The sequence below is a fragment of the Gymnodraco acuticeps genome, unplaced genomic scaffold, assembly GCF_902827175.1.
Source record: "Gymnodraco acuticeps unplaced genomic scaffold, fGymAcu1.1, whole genome shotgun sequence".
NCBI lineage: Eukaryota > Metazoa > Chordata > Actinopteri > Perciformes > Bathydraconidae > Gymnodraco > Gymnodraco acuticeps.
In genome coordinates, this window is record NW_022990042.1 from 1,140,785 (window position 1) to 1,161,930 (window position 21,146).

The 21,146-nt window shown below is 39.3% G+C and overlaps 2 protein-coding genes across 2 annotated transcripts in view; both read right to left on the minus strand.

The window, feature by feature from the left end:
- Window positions 1-8,858, minus strand: part of gng12a (guanine nucleotide binding protein (G protein), gamma 12a) — a 64,019-nt gene extending 55,161 nt beyond the window's left edge. The window contains exon 1 of the mRNA XM_034215308.1: window positions 8,500-8,858. The gene's annotated coding sequence lies outside the window, so the exon portion shown is untranslated. The remainder of the gene's footprint in view (window positions 1-8,499) is intronic.
- A 2,044-nt stretch (window positions 8,859-10,902) lies between these two features.
- The window catches only part of wls (Wnt ligand secretion mediator), a 40,077-nt gene continuing 29,833 nt past the window's right edge, over window positions 10,903-21,146 (minus strand). The window contains exons 8-12 of the mRNA XM_034215502.1: window positions 20,038-20,101; window positions 18,992-19,135; window positions 18,749-18,832; window positions 14,746-14,914; window positions 10,903-11,794 (exon numbers count right to left, since the gene is read on the minus strand). Of these exons, the coding sequence (XP_034071393.1) occupies window positions 11,685-11,794; window positions 14,746-14,914; window positions 18,749-18,832; window positions 18,992-19,135; window positions 20,038-20,101 (571 nt within the window). The 3' untranslated portion in view covers window positions 10,903-11,684. The remainder of the gene's footprint in view (window positions 11,795-14,745; window positions 14,915-18,748; window positions 18,833-18,991; window positions 19,136-20,037; window positions 20,102-21,146) is intronic.

Sequence of the window (21,146 nt, forward strand, 5' to 3'; positions counted from 1 at the left end):
ACAGTGGGGCAAAAAAGTATTTAGTCAGCCACCAATTGTGCAAGTTCTCCCACTTAAAAAGATGAGAGGCCTGTAATTTTCATCCTAGGTATACCTCAACTATGAGAGACAAAATGAGAACAAAAAAATCCAGAAAATCACATTGTCTGATTTTTAAAGAATTTATTTGCAAATTATGGTGGAAAATAAGTATTTGGTCAATAACAAAAGTTCATCTCAATACTTTGTTATATACCCTTTGTTGGCAATGACAGAGGTCAAACGTTTTCTGTAAGTCTTCACAAGGTTTTCACACACTTGCTGGTATTTTGGCCCATTCCTCCATGCAGATCTCCTCTAGAGCAGTGATGTTTTGGGGCTGTCGCTGGGCAACACAGACTTTCAACTCCCTCCAAAGATTTTCTATGGGGTTGAGATCTGGAGACTGGCTAGGCCACTTCAGAACCTTGAAATGCTTCTTACGAAGCCACTCCTTCGTTGCCCGGGCGGTGTGTTTGGGATCATTGTCATGCTGAAAGACCCAGCCATGTTTCATCTTCAATGCCCTTGCTGATGGAAGGAGGTTGTCACTCAAAATCTCACGATACATGGTCCCATTCATTCTTTCCTTTACACGGATCAGTCGTCCTGGTCCCTTTGCAGAAAAACAGCCCCAAAGCATGATGTTTCCACCCCCATGTTTCACAGTAGGTATGGTGTTCTTTGGATGCAACTCAGCATTCTTTCTCCTCCAAACACGTCTAGTTGAGTTTTTAAACAAAAAGTTCTATTTTGGTTTCATCTGACCATATGACATTCTCCCAATCCTCTTTTGGATCATCTAAATGCTCTCTAGCAAACTTCAGACGGGCCTGGACATGTACTGGCCTAAGCAGGGGGACACGTCTGGCACTGCAGGATTTGAGTCCCTGGTGGCGTAGTGTGTTACTGATGGTAGCCTTTGTTACTTTGGTCCCAGCTCTCTGCAGGTCATTGACCAGGCCCCCCCGTGTGGTTCTGGGATTTTTGCTCACCGTTCTTGTGATCATTTTGACCCCACGGGGTGAGATCTTGCGTGGAGCCCCAGATCGAGGGAGATTATCAGTGGTCTTGTATGTCTTCCATTTTCTAATAATTGCTCCCACAGTTGATTTCTTCACACCTAGCTGCTTACCAAAAGTAGCAGCTTTGCTCCAAATATGGGAGCCGCTTCCTGAGAAATACACATGAAGTGGGACAACCTGCGATAAGACCCCAATTACTTTGCCTAACCTATTGCAGATTCAGTCTTCCCAGCCTGGTGCAGGTCTACAATTTTGTTTCTGGTGTCCTTTGACAGCTCTTTGGTCTTGGCCATAGTGGAGTTTGGAGTGTGACTGTTTGAGATTTTGGACAGGTGTATTTTATACTGATAACGAGTTTAAGCAGGTGCCATTAATACAGTTAACAAGTGGAGGACAGAGGAGGCCCTTAAAGAAGTTACAGGTCTGTGAGAGCCAGAAATCTTGTTTGTTTGTAGGTGACCAAATACTTATTTTACCGAGGAATTTACCAATTAATTCATTAAAAATCCTACAATGTGATTTCCTGGATTCTTTCCCCCCATTCTGTCTCTCATAGTTGAAGTGTACCTAGGATGAAAATTACAGGCCTCTCTCATCTTTTTAAGTGGGAGAACTTGCACAATTGGTGGCTGACTAAATACTTTTTTGCCCCACTGTATATCGCTCAATAATATATGTACCAGGCCTACATTTCACACTATATTTGTAGGCTTTAGGAGATATCTACAAATAGAGTTAGGGTTAGGGAGTGTATAGGTGTCTGTTGTAATGACTATGCCGCCAGCAAAGGGCGTTGTTGGACTAACAGTAGGTGAGTGTGTGTGTGTGTCTGTTTGTTTGTGTGTGTGTGTGTGTGTGTGTGTGTATGTGTGTGTGTGTGTGTGTGTGTGTGTGAGTTGATGTGCCAGGCAGACAGGCAGGTCTCAGTAGGTTATCTGACATATAATTGGTCAAAAATGGTACATTCTCCGTTAGCCTACGAGCTCCCCGTTTGAGCGAAGGACTATTCCTTCTCAATGTAGCATGACATTGGATATGCGCTGAAGTTGGATTCCTGGATTGGAATTTTTCCTATCATTCCCCTATGAGGAGTTTGCAGAAATGTCCTTAAAATGCATGAGAAACGCACATTTTGTAAAATGGCACACTTTCTGGAGGGCGGGGCTAATAAAAGCACATTTGAAATATGTCCGCAATCATAATAGCAATGTGCATACAGCGTTTCGTGAATATCGGAAAAACTATATGCGAGTAGTTTGGAGTAATTTGCTACATGTAAATCGTCAAAAATGGTGTATTCGCTGTTAGCTTGCAACCTCCACGATTGAGCTCTCAAAAAATGTCTTCCCAATTTAGCATCATATTGGATAGGGGCTGAACTTGTCCTGGATTGAAATTGTTCTGATCATTTCCCCAGGAGGAGTTAACAAAAATGTGCTTAAAATGCATTAGAAACGCAAATCTTTCAAAATGGCCGACTTTCTGGGGGGCGGGGCTAATGAAAAGCAATTTGAAATATGTGTGCAATCATAATAGCAATGTGTATACAGCGTTTCGTGAATATCGGAAAAACTATTTGCGAGTAATTTGGAGTAGTTTGGAGTCATTTGCGACATTGTAAATGGTCAAAACTGGTGTATTCGCTGTTAGCTTACGATCGATCGATCGATTTATCAACAATTTTCTTCGCAATTTAGCATCATATTGGATAGGGGATGAACTTGTCCTGGATCGGAATTTTCCAATCATTCCCCTAGGAGGAGTTGGCAAGAATGTGCTTAAAATGCATGAAAAACGAACATTTTTGAAAATGGCCGACTTTGTCGGGGGCGGGGCTAATAAAAGCCAATTTGAAAAGCAATGTGTATACAGTATTTCGTGAATATCGGAATAACTATATCCGAGTAGTTTGGAGTAATTTGCGACATGTAAATCGTCAAAAATGGTGTATTCGCTGTTAGCTTACAACCTCCACGATTGATTTATCAAAAATGTAATCCACAATTCTTCATGACATTGGCCAGGGGCTGAACCTGTCCTGCATTGGAATTTTTCCGATCATTCCCCTAGGAGGAGTTCGCAAGAATGTGCTTAAAATGGCTGAAAAACGCACATTTTTCAAAATGGCCGACTTTCTGGGGGGCGGGGTTAATGGAAGGCAATTCGAAATATGTGTGCAATCATAATAGCATTATGTATACAGCGTTTCGTGAATATCGGAATAACTATATCCGAGTAGTTTGGAGTAATTTGCGACATGTAAATCGTCAAAAATTGTGTATTCGCTGTTAGCTTACGACCTCCACGATTGAGCCATCAAAAATGTTCTTCTCAATTTAGCATCATATTGGATAGGGGCTGAACTTGTGCTGGATTGGAATTTTTCCGATCATTCCCCTAGGAGGAGTTCGCAAGAATGTGCTTAAAATGCATGAAAAACGCACATCTTTCAAAATGGCCGACTTCTCTGGGGGCGGGGATAATGGAATCTATTTACAAATATGTCCGCAATTCCATGAGGAATGTCTGTGCCAAAATTCGTTAAGTTCTGAGAAACTATATGTGACTACCACACAATAGGGGGCGCTAGTGAGCAGTTTTTTAGGAAAATTACGTTGTTTTTTTTACATTCTCGAAAAGGTCGTGGGCTCTGACGTGTGTCCCAAGTTTTGCGTCCGAAGCTCATTTTATGCTATCGCAATTTTAAAAAAACGTATAGGCCACGCCCACATTCTGAATTTGTTGCGACACTTTAAATCTGAGTTCGTAGTCACCCCGAGAGTATGTGTAAAAAAATAAATAAAAATGTGTCCATCCGCTCTTGAGTTATAAATTGGTGGTGTTATACATTGTTGATGAGTTATGAGCATTTCTTTCTAAGCCCCGTCTTTTTGCGAGTACGTTTTGATAGACGGCGGCAATATTTATCGTCCTAACATGCTCATTTTCTACGGTAATGTGTCTGACCCTCCGCCGATGCTGTATACGAAGTTTGGTGTTGAAAAACTGAAAATTAAGTGGATATTTAACTGTTTTGAACATTATGCTAATTTAAATTAAATGTCGGCGGAGCTTAGGGTTCCAAGAGGATTATTTGTAGAGCAGGTCCACCCGGATATGTGTGCAAGATTTCAGGTCATTCGGAGTTACGGTGCGACTTTGTAAATGTTTTCCAAAATGGGATTTTGATAGGTGGCGCTAGTGAGCAGGTTGGAATATTTAACCCATTGACTCCAGAATATTGAATTTTTCACCAGTCCTGGTGTCCGTGCAAAATTATACAACTTTTGAAGCATCCTAAAGACCTCAAAAAGAGGAAACGCCAGCACTATAATAATAATACCACCAATAACAATAGGTTCCTCGCACTTCGTGCTAGGACGCCGTCGGGTCCTAGCGCTCTGTGCTCGGGCCCTAATAATCTCTTGAGTAGCTGGTAAAATTCAGTAGCCATGTGTCGTCTGGATAAGGTATTACAGCATTGGTTACGGCTACTTCCCACATGACCCAACAGATCATCTATTGTTCAGAACCTAAACTCATATGGACACAGACTGATCAGATTCAAATCCATCCTTCCCTAAATCTAAAACCAGGAGTTTTTTTAATCTCATCCTTGCATTAGGCGAGACATTGTTCCCAAATAGCCCCCTCCTCCTGTTACTAATCAATTGACATGCATCACATGTCACGTTAAATCCTGCCAGCAATCTGGGCGAACCCACCAGCACCAAAGCTGCTAGAGAGTTTGAAAACACACCCATCTCGGAAAGTATTATTTGAGGAAACGGGTTGAGGAAATGAAAAATGATTGGGAATAAAATAAGTGGTTAGTGTTTGTTGTGAGGAATTACAGCAGACAGGCTCATGATCAGACCCGACAGCATTACACAAGGCAGCTGTTCATGGACGTCATCATCTTCATTTCTAATAAAACAGCATGCAGCTTTTCATGATAGGATTTCTTAAGTACATTACTCGATATAATACGTTATCGTTGATTGATTTATTCCTGGCAAATGATGACCACATCTCTAGTTTAAGAGGCCCTATTATGCTTTTAGGGGGGTTCCCTTTTTTGTAGTTTGTTACATAGGTTTTAGTGCATGTAAATGGTCTGCAAATGCTCAAATCCCACCAAAACGCCTCCATTGGACACCTTTGTTACTTCTGCAACATAATGACATCATTAACACTCGCGCCACATTGTGCGTGATAGGCTCAGTTGCATGACATCTCGAAGTGGTTGACCAATCACAACAGAGCCGGCCAGCTAACCAATCAGAGCAGACTGGGCTCTGGTTTCAGACAGAGGGTGAAAAGAGGTGCTGCAGCACAGGCAGTATGAGAAAAATAAAGTAAAAATACATACTTTTTATGTTTATATGAATTTTTTTTTAACTGTATTACAAATGTTTCCTTAAAGGGGACCTATCATGCAAAATGCACTTTTGTACGTCTTTTATACATGAATATGTGTCCCCGGTGTGTCAGGGAACTCACCAAGTGTCAGAAAACACAACCCTCTCTTTTCCTTCATACCCAAATCTCTAAAAACGGGGCTGCAACGGATCTGATACAGACTGATCCAGATTTGAACACTGTCCTGACGTCAGGACAGTGGTGCTACGGCTATTGGTCAATTCTCCACCTATCAGGGGAATGAGAGGTTGGGCCACAGCCGGCCATTGCTGCTCGAAAGCGCTGGAGACGCTGTAGTACATATGCCAGGCCTGTAAGTGGCGCTGTAGTCTGCCACAAAAGTAGCGAAGAAGACTTCCCTTGCATGGTTGCCATGGTTGCCCTTCTGTTTATTCTCCGCTCTGGCTCTTTTTCTCCCTCCCCGAGCCAAGCGTTTGCGCCTCCTGCTTTAAACCAAATGAATAATGACTCTATAATCATATGTGCGGGATAATGTGCAGCGACGCAGTCATTATGGGGAAAAGAACACCGACTGGCTGGTCAGGAGCCCGACGCGAAGCGGAGGGATCTAGATCGGCATGAAGGCACATGATGCAATGTGCACATTATCCCGCTTATTACATGGCCACATTCTCGACAAAGTAACGACATGACTCCCAATATTAATTGAAATGCTTTTATGGATTTAGAAAATGATTTTATTGATTTAAAAAAGGGTTGTATTGATTTAAATTGACATGCATCCGCTAAGAAAAATAGTCCGTTGTTACTGTTTGAACTAACGTAGCAACGGAGGAACTGCTTCGATAGCGTTTTTGAGGAGCTTTTTGATTACAGATTTGAAAACATTGTTGCTTGCTTTAAAAGTAACACAATTCATTATGTCAAACCTTGGAAAGTATCTAGATATCCCTGCCCTAATGCCAAAGTAACTTCCAACTCCCCTCTCCTGCAGGGGGGTGTAGTCAGTTGCAGCTCACAGAATCAGCCCCCTGCAAAAACAGGGCTGGAAAGAGCAAATAGAGCGAAATGAGGCATGGCTAAAATGCAGGATCTGTTTGGTATTTTGAAAAAATATATATATTTATATAGGTATGGCCCTACAATATATGTTTCAAATATAGCATGATAGGTCCACTTTATCTTCTAATGTTTATAGAAATATTTGTATTCTATATTTGTATTTATCTTTCGTTTGACTTTATTCTTAAATGGGGAGTTTAGCCCTAGAAAGATCTGTGCTTCCTAAAGTCCAAGAGGATGTTATTCAACTCAAAGCAATGAGGTTTACCGTCATTGAGGAATGAATAAACCCAGAACATAGCCACCTTTCAGACGCTGGTATCAGAATATTTAAACTTTTTCCCCCTTGGAACCAATATATTGTCAAAGAAGTTTGAGATGAAATGAAAAGTTGGATTTATCTTAGCAGCTCTAGTTAATATCAGCACGTTGGTCTGATTTCTGAGGCACTTACTCTCGGCCAGTGTCTGTCATACTGCTGTTCACTCCTTCATAATAAAACGTAATGAGTGTCACACCAAAAACCAAACCCTTGTCATCAGCGTGAAGGCAGGACGTGTGTGATCCTCTGCTTCCAGTGTGTGTAGCGACCCACTCATGCTGATGGGCGTTGAGAGGAAGCTTTGATGCTGTGAATGGGGTACTAATGAGTTGGCCTTATCAATGGCCGGTCTGTATTCTGTCCTCCTCACGGCCAGAGCTGCTGACGCTCACGGCTTCATGTCAACATCTCAGCCACTTCAACCATCACATCATCTAGCTGGTTCATGTTGGACTACACAGGTAGTGTTGCAAGCGATTACCTATTGCATAATCGACTAATGTGAAGGAAGTGGCTAGTTTAGGTCTATTAAAGTGCTTTTCTGTTCTGGAATAATCCATTTTGCTTTCCAAAATAAGTCAATGATGTGGCATGACAGCACTGAGTAAGCTCAACTATCACCTGTTGAATAGTATACTCATGAATCAGTGAGGATAATACTTATGTGTGTGGTCAGTGAAGTCACAGCTAACCACATTTTATTTATATATTAATATCAAATATATGAATTTTTTTTTATATTACACATTTTTTCTCACTCTACTAATGTTTATATTAATTTTTATTTTATTTTATTATACCTGGAAATAAACATATCTCCTTTTTAAAACGAGATATAATGTGGTGCTTTTTTATGATTATTTGTGGAAAAACACAGATCTTTTATTTAATTTGGAAATGTTAGATTCAACCTATGTTTGTATTCATGTTTTTTTAATTCGTTTTTATTTTATTTATTATTTTATTACACGTTTCTTTCTTTTACTTCTAATGTTTATATAAATAGTTGTATTCTCATTTGTATCTATTTTTATTTTATTCTTAAATGGGGAGTTTAGTCTGTGTTTCCGAAAGTCGAGGATGACACCCTCAAATAGTTTTTTCCACAAGTCAAAGATATTTGATTTGTATGTTGCTGTAATAGAGGAGTAAATAAACCCAGAAAGTAGTCTCTTTTAAGATGCTGGAATCAGAGAATGTATACTCTTTTTCCAGAAAACTAATTGGACATGTATTTGAAAGTTAACTAACGGATGTATCTTTGTAGCTCTTGAGAAGGAAGTGGCTAGTTTAGGTCTATAAAAGTGCTTTTCTGTTCTGGAATAATCTATTGGCTTTTTCAAAATAAGTCATTATGTGGCTAACACAGTAGGTGGGGCCTTTAGGGAATAACCAGGGCAGAAGGCCCAGAGAGCACCGAGTAAACTCAAGCTATCACCTGTTGAATAGTATATTACATTAATATTAATTAAGTTGAATATGTATGTGTCTGGTCACCAAAATCACAGCTTTAACGACATTTAAACTATGTTAGGTAAACTGTGCGACCTAAGTGTTGCGGATGAACACTGTGAAAGCTGGCAGAAATGACAGCAAATATGTCTCATAGATAGTAGAGCAGAACAACTGTTGCTTCAGGTAAGAAGCTGTTAATTAATGTGACAGTTTATCGACACATGGCAGTCTTACCTGGCCGAGGTAGTGAACAGTCAGGTCCGGCCGTGTCTCCTTTCACTGGAGCCGAGCTGTATCCGTCAACAGCCTGGGAGGAGACCTTTCCCTCTGCCGTGTCGCTCACCGCGCAATGTCACAACTCCACTACCGTGTTTACACCATACGCTGTCTCTGCATGGACCAAAGCGGCGACTTCAAAGTAGTGCCGCTTCAACTTTCCGCTGACGGGTGGTGTTAATATTTAATTTCGTTTACTTTCTTCCTTCTCTAGAACATCAGTCTCCCCCCTCTCCTTTCCCTTTCCTCCGCCAATTGGACGCTTCGCGACGAAACAGCTGAATTGAGTCGGGAGGAGAGGCGGACCGAGAGAAACACTGGCGGATGTTCACAGCGTCAAGCTAATGGCTCTCTTAGTACTACTTCCTAGTAAGATTTTCAAAATAAAACTCCGGTTGGAGTATTACAACTTTTCGTAGGGGAAATTAAACAGAATATATGCTCGTCGTAGTGCAAATAATAAATCAGGGCCCTAATACTGACACTGGTCATACCCTCAATAATTATCTAAATCAGCCTGTGAGGTTACACATTTTGGTGAGACCATTTATGTAGGCTATAATGTAGCCTACTTCTACTATTACTTTTTTTAGGCTAATACAAAGATGTTTCCAGACAACGTAGATTAGGCTTTTAGGCATACCATTTAGAGTTTAATCTATTTAATTATGTAACGAATTGCTACCAAATCAATTAAAGGTGGGGTAGGTACATTTGAGAAACCGGCTCGAGATACACTTTGTTATATTCCATGGAATGCTCTTAACATCCCGATAGCAATGAATATCTTAAGTGCTTTGACAAAAATTCATAGACTGTATATAGCAAAAATCCGTTAAAAAAAATGTCATCTGTGGAAGCCGTAATACTGTAAAAAGTACGACCAATCCGTTTAGCTGGCCCGGCTAAACGGATTGGATTGCCGCCCTGTCTGTCTGCCTTCCATCTCGTGCACGCACAAATGTATCTCGTGCCCTCATTGGGCGTGCCGTCATTGGGCGTGCATTGCAGCAGTACTTCAATGACTCGCCAGCAACAGGCGGACACTTTCACCATGGCAGAGTTAGGTGCAGCATCGTCTACTGGTGGCAAAATAAATAATGTAACGGAGCAAATTAAGAACAAAAAGAAAGTGGAAACTAGGAGAATTCAAACCAGAATCAATATCGGAGTTGCTTTTCAACGATGGCGACTACTGATGGAACACACCTATGGGGTTTATTCCCTATCTTTATTCAAGAGCGTGGTATTTAAATTTGAGAGCATACTTTATGTATTTATTTCCCTCAAACCCTGTCCTCGCACTCAAATAGTGCCTGCTTGCACTTAGATTTGCTCTGCTTCTGCTCAAACTGTACGCTTGCACTCAGATATATTGCTGCTTACAGATTTATTCTGTGCGCGCTCGAAACTTTTGTGCAACAATCCTGTCAAAATCCCTCAACCAATAGGAGGCCAGGTGTCCTTGCGGGTGCGTTCGCTTTACTCATTACAGCGTCCCGTAAGGGCGGTTACTCTGGTTTGTCTTTGGTGCGATGACAGGATTTGAGTGAAGGAAATCAATAAAGTATGCTCTCAAATTTAAATACCACGCTCTTGAATAAAGATAGGGAATAACACACAGAGTTTAAATCTGACGCCGTGGTCGCTGTTTTTCTCTTGGACAGGTAATTATCTGTTTTGTATGGTTTATAATTCCCCTGAACTATATAGCCAACCTAAGTCATGTGCGCGTTCATGTGTGTTGGAGGAGGTGCTCTGTAAGGAAGTCTGAAGGAAGGGGCGGATTCTTTTCGGCTGTGTACTTTCAAATTTTAGTGCACTCGAGCCGGTTTCTGAAACTTACCTACCCCACCTTTAATGTATTTGGATTGTGTTCTGATTTTGTGATAAATACATTTGACATGCAACTTATTATTAAAATAGTCCTCCAATAATTAGTGGAGTCAAAGCTAAGAAAAAGGAAGTCGTATAAATGCAAATACAATAATCGTTAATGTCAAATATCCTGTGCTTAAAATCTGTAAAACCACAACTATAATAGGACTTCCGGTTTCACGCTTGCTCTCTTTGGCTAGCTTAACCAATGATAAAAGTGAAAGTGGAGTTGTTCTTCTATGAGCCATGCAGTGGCGGCCTTTCCCTATAAATGTACGCTTAGTCAGACATCAATTACAAACTAATGAGTTACTTGCAGCAAATGTTTCATACCAACAAATAAAATCTCAAAAAGCAAGACACACTGAATTACGGATATTTTGTTGATAATCCCTTCCCTAGTTGTATTCCTCTTTAAACTTGTGAATAAGTGTCAAAAATAAGGACTTCGTTCCCAGTAAACATTATGATAATACATCAGGGTATTAAGTCAGTGTTTTTATTTAAATTAGAATAAAAAGCAAAAACAAAACTAAGAACCATGTATAATAGGCTACAGCCAACTTCAAAAACATTGATAGAGCTTGATGCATGTATGTTGTGAAGTTGAAAATAAACACTTTATAAAAAATAGATATCTACATTGTAACATAATGAACGTACAGTATGCATTTCCCAAAGTGGCTATGTGGTCTGTACATTTATGATATAAAAAAAGATCTCCGCCACTCGAATGATTGACCGCAGGACTCAACATGATCTACTTTCTATGGAAAGATACATGTGACAGGCTCTGAGGCCTTGAATGAGAATACAACAGGGAAATTAAGCGATAAATTAAACTAAATGTATCTGAAAAACGTTACCTATTAACGCGGTCCATTGTCAAAAGGATTTAGTTTTACCACACTGTACTTCTAAAAAAAAAAAAAAATCAGGAGTGTGACAGCTGCCAGATGCAACTTCTGACCAACAAGAAATTATTTTTCTTTACATGCTAATCTCATTTTTGGGTGTAAAAAAAACAATGTGCAACATTTAAAAACATAACAGTTTACATAAAGTATGAAATGTAAGAAAAGGGTACCACTGTGAAATGAAAAAGGACAGGAGTGTTGATAATATTCATCCATGGGACTGGTTAAATGGGAGCTGGATCTATGATGCAATGTATTGCCAGGCAGTGTCAAAATAAAAGCCTGTTGGATTACATATAGTTGTTGGAGCAGTAGGTAGTAGAGGGGGGTTTATTAACAGTGGGACATCTACTCCTGGGCCTCTTTGCCGGTCATCTTGTAGATCTCAGTGGGGCCGTCCACATGTGTGATGGTAGTGGTCAGCTGGATGTCCTCTCCACTGTTTCCTCCATTATCTCCTGCAAACATAAACCCATCAGACATACAATCAACACTATCATCACGTGAAAACTAAATATCTTATCAGCATGGACTTTGTTGAGGTGTACGAAGATGTCATTATCTGTTCGAACTACAAAGTTATCTCTGTATTAGGATAGAAGATCGGCAGTGGGGATGGTTTTTTACCCAAGTCTGGTTAAATCATGCTAATGTTTAATAGTTAACTTCATTTTCATTAGTATGCAATGCAATTTGTGCTTATTCAAAGCATCAAATAGATTTAATAATGACATTTAAATGATATATTAAATATGGTATTACATCCTTATGAAACCCCACCACCACAACAAACCTTTTATTTGGGGATATTAACCAATACAAAATTGAGTTGAACATGCAACCTATGGCTGATGCATACAGAATCAGGATTGAATGTTGACTAAGACCCCGTTTACACGAGGACGAAACGGGTTGTATCCGCATAGTTTCTCTTCCGTATAGCCCTTTCGTTTACACGAGGCCGTAACAAAACGATAGAAACGGACCCCGCAAACGATAACGGTCCCAAGGTGGATAGATCTGCAAACGGAACGCTCTGGGGGGTCAAGCGGCTCTGTGTTTACGCCTCTATACGATCATTTTCTGATAACGATGAAATAGCCCCGCCTACCTCTCCCCACCTCTCCTGCTCAGAGATCAGCTGCTGGGCTGTCAGAAGAGGGGGAGGAAAAGAGAGGCTCCGTTTATTATTCTTATATTATTATATAGAGTCGTTATCAATTTGTTTTAAAGCTCAATAAATAACAAAGAAGACCTCTGACCGGCACTTTTCTAATTTTGTACGGAAGATTTAAACTTTAACGGACATGTTGACCGGCGAAATGTCTTCTTTTTTTTTTTACCGGAAACTCTGCCGCACGGTTCCCTCGTCCCTTGGAAGAGGCGGAGAGGTGGGTGTTTTTCATCTGCTGGTGGACAGTCCGGAGAGATTTACAGCAGGAGCAAACGCCGTCCACCGCGGAGAATAAGCAGAAGGGCAACCATGGCAACCATGCTCCGGGGTCTTCTTCGCTGCTTTTGGTGTATTATGAACGGAATACTTTTTTGAAAACGCATACCTTGCGTAAACGCAAACGTTCCCCTGTACATGGGGTCTAAAATACAGGGTAAAACGAATGATTTTATATGAACACAAACAGGCCTGAAGTGACCCCTTTTCAATAACATGTATTTAATGAAACGACTAATTAGTGAAACCTTCTTAAACATACATTTAAGGACTTTTCAAGCAGGTCAAGAAAGGCGTATACATAGATCAAGGTCATGAACTTTTATAGATTTCTTGACGGCTCTGCATAGGGCCATATTAATATCGTGAGGATCCCATTAAGGCAGTTGTATGTGTTTAGTTAGCAACAAGTCCTAGAATTTAAATGTTTAAGGCATATCTAAAACGTAGCCATCTTGCTTGCTTTTTAACCTGCCCATTTACAAATGTTATATCAAATTATATATTTTTTGCATTTTATTATTGGATAAAATATATTAATTCAATCACTTGACTGATCCATGTCTATTTTTCACCATTACAGAAATATATTTTTCCCCCTTCAGATAGACAAACTTTTCAAAGACCATGTGAAATCAAAATCAGATTTTTTTTAATCTTGTGGCAATCCAACATGATTGAAATCAATTTGAAGAAATAAAAAACGCCCAGACTTTAATTATAGACTTCTTTTCCTTCAGGTAAAATAACTGTCCGTTTGAATACAATATTTAGGTTCATCCCTCATATTGTGTACTTTGGGTTCCTGTTGTGCACATTCCCTTGTTTTACTGCAGGCATGAGATCTGTTGCGTAACAAGTTGAGCTGAACTTCACCAACAGAGATACTTTCAGCTTATTTGAAACAGAAGTGAAACTCAAGTAAATCAACATGCAGACTGAAACTTGGATAGAGCCTGCCTGAGACTGGTTGACGCACTTCAGGGAACTCTTCCAGATCTCTAAACGTTCTTGTTCTCTCCCTGACGTCAGGAGATGGATGGATGGTTTTCATTACTCTCCCGCTCCTCCTCCCACCCTCCTCACTGTTCCCTCCCTCCCTCTCTGTCTGTCTGGAAGGAAGCCTGGTGTCCATTAGAATCACCCTCTCGGGCCAAAGATCCTTCTTTCCCCTGGGAATCTGGGTCCTTCACTATCACCAACCCCCCCCTCCCTTTCCTCCTGAACCAACTCTGGATGAATAGGCAGCTTTACAGCAGAGGACTGCCAGAATAAAGAGGGACACTAGTGACAATAACTATAAGAAGAAAAGTTAGAGATGCAAACTAATTTGTTATAATAGCACTATGATCCTGCTGAATTAGTAGATTTCCCAAGATGACATTATACAAGTAATGCCAATTACCAGATCTTAAAATGTAATTTGATGTTTATAATAAACATACAACATGATACAAATCATCTTGCAGCTCTTAAATTATTCTCTTTATTCTTAAATGAGTTATTCTTTGTTTATGTATCTCTTTGTCTCCCCAGGGCAGATTATTGTAATTTAAGGTTAAAAAGGAAAGTACTGGAAGAAAAACGCATTGATATCTTTTTGGTCAGCCATTTTGTAGTAAGTGCTATCAGACCAACTTATATATTTATATATTTATATATATATATATATATATATATATATATATATATAAATATATATATATATATAAATATATATATATATATATATATAGACACATGATTATGTTAAAAATATAACCTAGACATATTTGAAATATATGTATTCTTATAGTATATGGTATATTTAAGTCTTTCTCTAGTTTATATTCTAGACTCTAAAAATGTTTTATAGTAGTGGAGAGTAAAATGCTTACATTTTTTAGCTATTGTAGTAATAAAGCAGAGACACAGAATCCATATTTTTACTGTAGAAAGTGAGTAGAAAGGTGTGGTTACCGGTGATGCACTGCCCACTGGAATGCTCGTCTCCGTAGCGTTTGTGGGACGGTGCATAGAGGAACATGATGGCGAACACGTAGAGGTTCCACATGCCGTAGATGCCGGTGAAAAAGGCGCTGTTCACCTGCACCGTGTGCTCCCCCCAGTGCCAGTGGCCCTCGTTCACCTGCACACACACAGGAGACACACACTTTTTAGGTTGGAGCGTTGAACATATAGAGTGGTGAAATAATGGAAACATTTTGTAGGCCGACCCGGAAGTTAGCATTGCAAAGGCTCCCTTGAGAAAAGTCAATGGAATTTCTCTGTTGGATTTCGGATATATCATATAGATCTGTGGCAAACATACGTTTATGATACTTACACGTTTTGTCCAGCATAATAATCTCCACATATTAACTCCACTTTATGATTTTAGAAGTGCGAATAAACACAAAAAGTAAAAAGCTATGTAGGCTAGTAACAAAGTCCATCACGGTTGCATGGCTGCACATCACCACCGCTAAGCTAAAGGTGGCTAATGTTCGGCGTGATGACGTTTAGCAGTCTCTTTTATTCACGACACGGAAGCTTTGGAAATTCTCCAGTGGAGTATAATTTACATTTTATGTCGTAGAACAAAATCTCTTTGGCTTGTGTTAACCACAGACCTTATTTCAGGCAACCAACCGAAGCAAAAAGTCCTCCAACTCATACGACCAAATGGGACGATTGTTCAAGCCCTTATTACGATCAAATATGTCGTTTGTTCAAGCGCTTAATACGACCTATAATTACGTTTTAAAGTTGTCGGCCTCGGAGGCGTGCGGTGCAGTGGGTTGTGAGTTGGTATTCGGATCAGGAGGTCACAGGTTCAAACTCCACTGCAGTCAGTATGTCGTTGTGTCCCTGGGCAAGACACTTTACCCCAAATTGCTCCTGTGGGGATGGCCCACAGTATTGAGTATGTAAGTCGCTTTGGATAAAAGCGTCTAACAAGTGACATGTAATGTAATGTAGTGCTCCCGTTGAATGCAAACGTTACAGAGGGTTGTTTATTCACAAATAACTCTGTAAAATCCTAAATTGTAGGATAGTTTGGCCATTAAAACGCTTTATGATTAGATTTCTAGCGAGAAGTATATATTGTACATTTAGAATCGACGTCCAGTCGATATGTAGGATCTATAGTTTGATAGATATTACGAAGATGATGTCAGGAGAACGTGTATATGCGGCAAGCTTCCATGTAAAGTTACGGGTTGAAAACAGTATTTCCGGTCTCGACGTTTTCATAATAAAACTAATGATCAAATGTTTTAACAGATATCTGCAGTACTCATCCACTAAAAAACATCAGTTTATCCTTGTTAATTATACGACATTAATTGGTTTAAATTGTGAACAATGCTTTTGTGTTTTTCCCAAAGGTTTTTCTCTTTCGATTCTGAGAGACACATTTCTTTTTTCAGAGGTTTTGATAGGCTAAAATCACGCCGCAATGCACGTCGGGATATGGTGTTTATGTGATATGAAATCGGAAAACATTTAAAAAATTAAAAAATAAAAAAACTTTATTCCGAGTGTTCTTGCTTTTCTCTTTGAAAGTCATCACATAACGGCATTGTAATACACGGTTCGGCTGCATTAAATATTACATATCTGCCGTAGATATGTATTTATAGAACCCTGATCAGAAGACCTTTTGACAAACTGGAAGAGATGCCGCCAAAACTGAATACGTGACGTGGATCATAAATATATTAGCAATTAAACAACACCTTCCATTTCTTTTCACACAATACGTCTCCTTGCAGTATCAACACTAATTCGGCTGACTTTTATATTTGATCCAATTAGTAGATAGGCTATATTTACACCATAACGGTGCACAGCTGATAGAAAGGGACTTTTTTGTAGTTTTTAAAGATATTACTGATTTTCTGAACTACCTTTCCAACTCCTCATGCAGTTGACTGTTACAGGTCTATACAAGTTTATGGTACAATGCATAAGCTTCACATCGAGAGACTGAAACTGTATTTTCCTTTACCCTTCTGTTTTAATTTCACAATAAAGTGAATAGTCATATTATGTTTGATATTATTATGTTTTATTAACTACTAGACCACTGGTTTTTTAAACCGCACCTCCTAGTGGTTAAAGCACGTTATTGAATTTAGTTGTTGAATAAGTTATATTTGATGAAAACATTTGAATATTAAGAGTAGCCTACATACAAAATAGGGGTCAATGATAGAAATATAGAATAGAAATATAAAGAAGATACTGTAGTGATCTCTACAATAAAACAGTTTAGTGCAGGACGTCCAAAGATATTAACAGGAGGATGTGCAAAACAGACAAACTGATAAGGCTGAATTTTACTCAGGTGTAACTAAAGTCTGATTTAAGGGTTGTTTATATTTCACATCATTAATCAGAATCTGCAAAGTAACAAAAATAAATGTAGTAGAGTAAAAATACCATCTGTATTGTAGTGGAGTAGAACAAAGTAGTACATGCTGCTGTAACAAAAACATTTCCCAACTTGGGATCAATAAAGTATCTTATCTTAAGATGATCGATGGCTACTGCCATATTTGCTAAATATGCATCTGAACCTTGACAAGTGCATATTTCAGGCTTATCAATTAACAACAGGAGGGGTCACAGACATAAGACCAGCTGTTAAATAAAGCTCTTCTGACCTTAGCTGTCATGTGGGTATATTAATGCTGCCCATTATGGACACAAGCAATTTTCACCCATGTATTAATTATATGTTTTAAATTTGATAACACCAATGTGTTTCGTATCCACTAAACCTCCAGGAATGTATACAGTTTAATACTGGCAACTTCTAATTGTGGGAAATACGAAACCGTCTTTTAAAACTACAATTCCCAGTAGAGACGTGCCATAGAACATGTTGCGAAACACACAATAGCCAGCATGTGTAGTTCTGGGGGGGGGAGGGCTGGGCTGGACCCGTCCAAGTCCAGTTTTGGATAGTCTGGCGTGGTTCCATTCCATTTCAAAGAGCTGTTTGACACTCGGCGTAACCTTGTCGCACTGCCACTCCAACATCCAATCACAGAGCTTGAGGGCTAATCACGGGGTTTGTAAAGCAAGGCGGATGTTGTAGTCCCAAACGATAGCTGGGGATTCTGGGTAGTGTACTGTCTTCGGAAACTCTGTAGTGTCTAAACTCCGAAAAAACTATTTGTTTCTCCGAATCGAAGGTTAAAAACACAAAAGCATTGTACACAATTTAAACCAATCAATATTGTGTAATTAACAAGGATAAACAGATGTTTTTTAGTGGATGAGTAATGGAGATATCACTGTGTAATCATTTGACAGTGTGGGGAATACTTCCGGTTTTATTATGAAAACTTCGAGACCGGAAATACTGTTTTCACCCACGCTAACTTTACATGGAAGCTGCCCCATATACAGTACACGTTCTCCTGGCGAGACCTCAAATCATCTTCGTATATCTATCAAACTGTAGATCCTACACATCCACTGGACGTAGATTATAAAAAGTACAATATACACTTCTCGCTAGAAATCTAATAAAAAAGCATTTTAATGGCCAAACTATTCCACAATTTAGGATTTTCCAGAGAGGGTTATTTGTGAATAAACGACCCTCCGGAGCGTTTGCAATCGACAGGTGCATGTTGTTTCTTACACGACCACTAGAGGTGCTACACTTTAAAACGTGACTCTGGGTCGTATTTAGCTGCTGAACAATCGACCTATATGGTCGTTTTTTGTAGGAGGACAGGCTGAACCGAAGACAGGTTTAAAAAAAAACGTTGACATCAAGACGAGGGCACCGGAAGTGGTAAAATCCTAACTCATTTCCCGAGTTTTAGTACTCATTACTGCACAGCTCTATTTGGACAGGAGCAAAGTAGCTTCTATATTCTTCTCGAAATCCATAAGCATCATTGCATAAATACTTCTGTGGATGGCATTACATCTGATGTCATTACATTACAGCACTCACCTGACTGATGATGAAGAAGATAACAGTCATGGCAGCGCAGGCCAGCGTGACCAGCATGAGGAACTTAAACCTGAAAATCAGACCCTATAAAACAGGGGGATAAAGGGGACAAAACATTTAAGGAAAATTAACCTGTGTAGCAGAGAAGTCCTGGTATACAGTCATGACCTAAGAATTTGGGATTTCTTTGAATTGTTGATGATGCATAATCAGAAAATGCAAACACAAGATGAAAACACCCACCTCATAGTGCAGCCGTCGGGCCTTGGACATGGCAGGAAGGGACGTCCTCTTACCGCTGATGTTGCGGAAGACTTGGAACACCATGAAGCAGAGGAAGAGGAAGTAGAGACAGGCACAGATCCCAGCCACAATGATGAACGCCATCTGAGGCAACTCCAGTCAAAGAAATAACCCTCTTTAAGAAGAGTGGTGGAGCATAATGTAGAAATATGGATGTAATCTCTTCAATTTTTGTAGAGAAATACAGACACATCATTGTAAAGCAAGTAGACTCTGCTTTTTCCTTTGCATGGAACTTAATTGAAAACCAGGAAAGGGAAAAACATGGAGTCTTTGGAAACCTTTTTGGATGAAATGTACTGATGAATCTTGCATTGCTCAGAGGCAAAGCAAAGCAAACTAGCAGGTACAAGCACATAAACACATCATCCTGACGCCCTGGGAAATGCTTTCACATATGGCATGACTGAATTATTTCTCATCTTTTAGTCTAGAGACCATTGCCAGTTCTTGTTTAAGCCAACTGGAAGAACTTGACAAACAAATACTGCAAGAACTGAAAGTGGGGCATTAAGAAGGATCATTTGGATGTGTTACATTTTCAGTAAGTAGTTTTATGAGGTACTTTTCAATAGTCCATGTATTAATTAAATTACCTCACATAAGCAAAGCCAAGTACTGCTGTGGACACTATAAACGTAACACTAGAATTAAAGAAAGGCTCACCTTAAAGTGATTTTTATTTTATTAAATTATTTTAAGTGTACACTTAAACTTATATTGATTTTTAAGGGTGTGCATTTATTGTAGGTGTTCACAGCAGTACATTGCTTTGCTTCCATGTAGTAAATCTCTGATTAACTATGGCTTTTGACCTCATTCAACCCCACTTTAAAAACATGCAAACTATCACTTTTATTTAACTAAACATCATTATAAGGCCATTTACACTCTTGTGATTTGATCAGCATCATAGCCATCAGACAAGCTGGTTGCATGAGTGATCTTTCTCTGATACTGTTGTCAAACTGTTGTCAAAAGGATACAGCCAGCTCAGTCCCTACATCAGATGCCCAGATGCTGTAGAAGGGGTTTGTCAGCTGGACCCCTCTGGAGGCACAAAACAGAAACAGTTATGGCTTACCTACTCTTGAGTGTCAATACTGTATTACAAATATTCATGAAATACACACAGCATGTGAAAATTAAGCCTAAGAATAGATACTTAAAAACAATAGTAGATTTTCACGAGATTGTTAGAAGGTTTAATGGTCAAGTACTGATTTACCACTTTTAAAAAAGAAAAAAAATCTCTAAGTGCATTCACACCTAATAGTCCGTTTTCTGGTTCGCACCAAACCACAGTTTGTTACATTGTGTCATTTCTCAGAAGGTTCGATTTGCGTTCACACAGGCAAATCTCAAACGGACTATAAACTTTAAACACAAATCATGTGCACAGAAATGCTGTTCAACCATTGGTCAGACATTAAGGGGGTAAAAACGCAAATCCCGGCAATTTCTACCGGAGCCTCCGCCATGGAGCATCGGCACTTTCGGCAGGTTATTCTCATGCTGCTGTTAATCTGGAGATCAACAGACACTAGCGGCCCGCGCATATGATTATATAATCAGACAACGTCCGTTAAAAAACATTATAACACATATAATGAGAGACGTTCTGCAGTAAGGAGGGGCGTTTCACCGACGACAGGTGTTCTTAATTTTATGTAGTTGACGGAGAATTTTTACTTTACACAACACTGTTCAACACTTCACTCTTTAACTAGTGTTAATTTCGTCAGCTATTTTTTTATTTAGTTTTAGTCTTAGTCCTGTGTTAAATTTCCTTTTTAGTTTTAGTCATATTTAGTCACCTTCCTCCTGTTTTTATTTAGTCAAGTTTTAGTCGACTAAAAGTCTGAGCATTTTAGTCTTATTTTAGTCAAAGAAAACTAATTATTTTAGTCTACTTTTTGTCAATGAAAACTGTTGAGTCTTTTTTAGTCATCAGATTATATAGAACATTTCAGTCAAACTAGCCTAGCCAAAACCAATAATTTGTCATTTTAGTATATATAAATAAATAAGATTATATCTTGTCCTTATTTGATGAAAAACACAGGTTGAATGATTAAGAAGCTTTGCAGAGAGT